This window comes from Zingiber officinale, chromosome 8A (genome assembly GCF_018446385.1).
Source record: "Zingiber officinale cultivar Zhangliang chromosome 8A, Zo_v1.1, whole genome shotgun sequence".
Lineage (NCBI taxonomy): Eukaryota > Viridiplantae > Streptophyta > Magnoliopsida > Zingiberales > Zingiberaceae > Zingiber > Zingiber officinale.
Genome location: NC_056000.1, coordinates 125,684,188 through 125,686,290, shown reverse-complemented (window position 1 = coordinate 125,686,290; position 2,103 = coordinate 125,684,188). Strand labels below are relative to the sequence as shown.

General features: G+C 44.5%; 1 protein-coding gene across 1 annotated transcript; it reads left to right on the top strand.

Annotated features, from left to right (window-relative positions):
- Positions 1-258: 258 nt before the first annotated feature.
- On the top strand, positions 259-1,482 carry LOC122011222 (probable transcription factor MYB58). The gene is made up of 4 exons (XM_042567622.1): positions 259-479; positions 574-862; positions 946-1,035; positions 1,129-1,482. Exons 1-4 carry the CDS (start codon positions 259-261, stop codon positions 1,480-1,482), a joined length of 954 nt encoding a protein of 317 aa, XP_042423556.1.
- Positions 1,483-2,103: the final 621 nt, after the last annotated feature.

The window sequence follows — 2,103 nt, the reverse complement described above, 5'->3', positions numbered from 1 at the left end:
GTACTGTTGGAGGAAGCCATGCTACAAAAAATGTGGTCGGTTGTCTGGCAGTTTGAGACTGCTGTCATGAGAGACATGATCTTAATTTCAGTGGCAATCGCAAAAGGCTATTCGCCCCAACACGCTAATCAGGCCCAATCACAGAGGAGGAAAAATAAATTAATTTCAAAAATAAATTAACTCTACTTCTCCTCCCCTCTCCATTTAATTCAAGGCCATTGTTTTAGGTGGCGCGACAGGGGACGAGAACAGGGCACAATGCAGAGTCGACTGATGCAGTTAAGCGGCGGCGGCGGCCACGGCAGCATCGCGTTGAGGAAGGGGCCGTGGACAGCGGAGGAGGACGAGATCCTGGTGGAGTACGTGAGGAAGAACGGCCCCCGCAACTGGAGCTCCATTCGAACCCAAGGCTTGCTCCTCCGCGACAGGAAATCATGCCGCTTCCGCTGGGTCAACGTACTGCAGCCCGGTCTCAAGACGTACGTTCGCGCATAAAGATATATATTCTGCGTATAATATCGTCGTCTCGATGCATGTTTCTATCATACCATGTTAACATGGAATGATTTGCAGAGGGTGCAAGTTCTCGGAGGAGGAAGAGCGGGTGGTGATCGAACTGCAGGCGCAGTTGGGGAATAAGTGGGCGAGGATCGCCACCTACTTGCCCGGCCGAACCGACAACGATGTCAAGAACTTCTGGTACACCAGGCAGCAGCGACTCGCCAGGAGTCTGCGCGATTTGCGCCGGCCAGAAGCGACTCGCCAGGATTCTGCAAACTCCCAGCCCCTTCCTCCTCCTCCTCCTCCTCCTCCTCCTCCTCCGCAGGATCAATATGCATCCGCTTCGCAGATGCTAATCCAGGTTAATCAATTAACTTTACACGTATCAGACTATAATTTTGGGATTAATTCAAACTCTCTCTCTCTCTCTCTCTCGACAATTAGGATTCTGCAAACTCCCAACCCCTTCCTCCTCCTCCTCCTCCTCCTCCTCGGCAGGATCAATATGCATCCGCTTCGCACATCCTAATCCAGGTTAATCAATTAACTTTACACGTACCAGACTATAATTTTGGGATTAATTCAAACTCTCTCTCTCTCTCTATCTCTCTCTCTCGAATTAATTAGGATTCGTTTACGGATGATCATCTCCGCCAGCTCGATGGCGTCGTCGACTACGATTTAGAGTACTCCTTCATGAACTACAGCTCTTCAATGCTCGAATTTGACGTGCCCCCGCAGCTCTTCACCGCCCCTTGGCAGTCATCCCTCGACCTCCCGCCCGACCTCGATCTCTGGCAGTTCCAGGACCCACATTTCAGCCATCGGCTCCTCCCTGAGGAGCCACGCTTCTTCGGCGTGATGAGGTCGGATCAGGAGACGGAGTTGCCATGGCCACTGGACAATTTCGACGAGTTACCGCACGACATGTTCGATTTCATCGACCAGCCGCCACCGCCACCGATTACCAACTCGTGCTAGCTACTGTTTGGCGAGGATCGTCATTTGCTTGCCCTACCTCACCGACAACGGTGTCAAGAACTCCTGGAACACCGTGTAAACTGCAAATCATAGGATGTAAAATGGAATTTTGCTACTGTATGTTTTGGGATCGTATATTATTAAGCGTTTTATATTATTATTATTATATAAAAAAAATATTACCCTAGTTAGTTTATATATATATATACCTTAATTATCTTATGCAATTAATTTGATATATAATTTAATAGCATGTGTGGAAAAATGGAGCAGGCATGGAAGGTTATATTTCAAAGCGGTGAGATTAATTATGGCGAGGTGTGTAGGAGAGTACAATTTAAATTCAATTGAAATAATCACTGAATCAAATTAATTTAAAAGTTTAATTTGATTGATTTAGAAATTCGGTTTTATTTGTTTTTAAATATCGATTATTATTTAATTTTGGTTTTGAATTTTAAAGATTTATTAAATCAATTAAACTGATTAAATTTTTAATTAAAATAACTTTTTTATTAAAGTATTAATTTAAATTTTAAAATTTATTTGACGAGGAAGATACGGATAAAGAGTCGTTCCCACCAATGATCCCACCAATTTATTTTAAAATTCATTTGAGGA

Coding starts and splice junctions, on each gene's coding strand:
- LOC122011222 (XM_042567622.1), top strand. CDS start 259: ATGCAGAGTCGACTGATGCAGTTAAGCGGCGGCGGCGGCCACGGCAGC. Junction 480..573: donor CTGCAGCCCGGTCTCAAGAC/GTACGTTCGCGC, acceptor AATGATTTGCAG/AGGGTGCAAGTTCTCGGAGG. Junction 863..945: donor CTTCGCAGATGCTAATCCAG/GTTAATCAATTA, acceptor CTCGACAATTAG/GATTCTGCAAACTCCCAACC.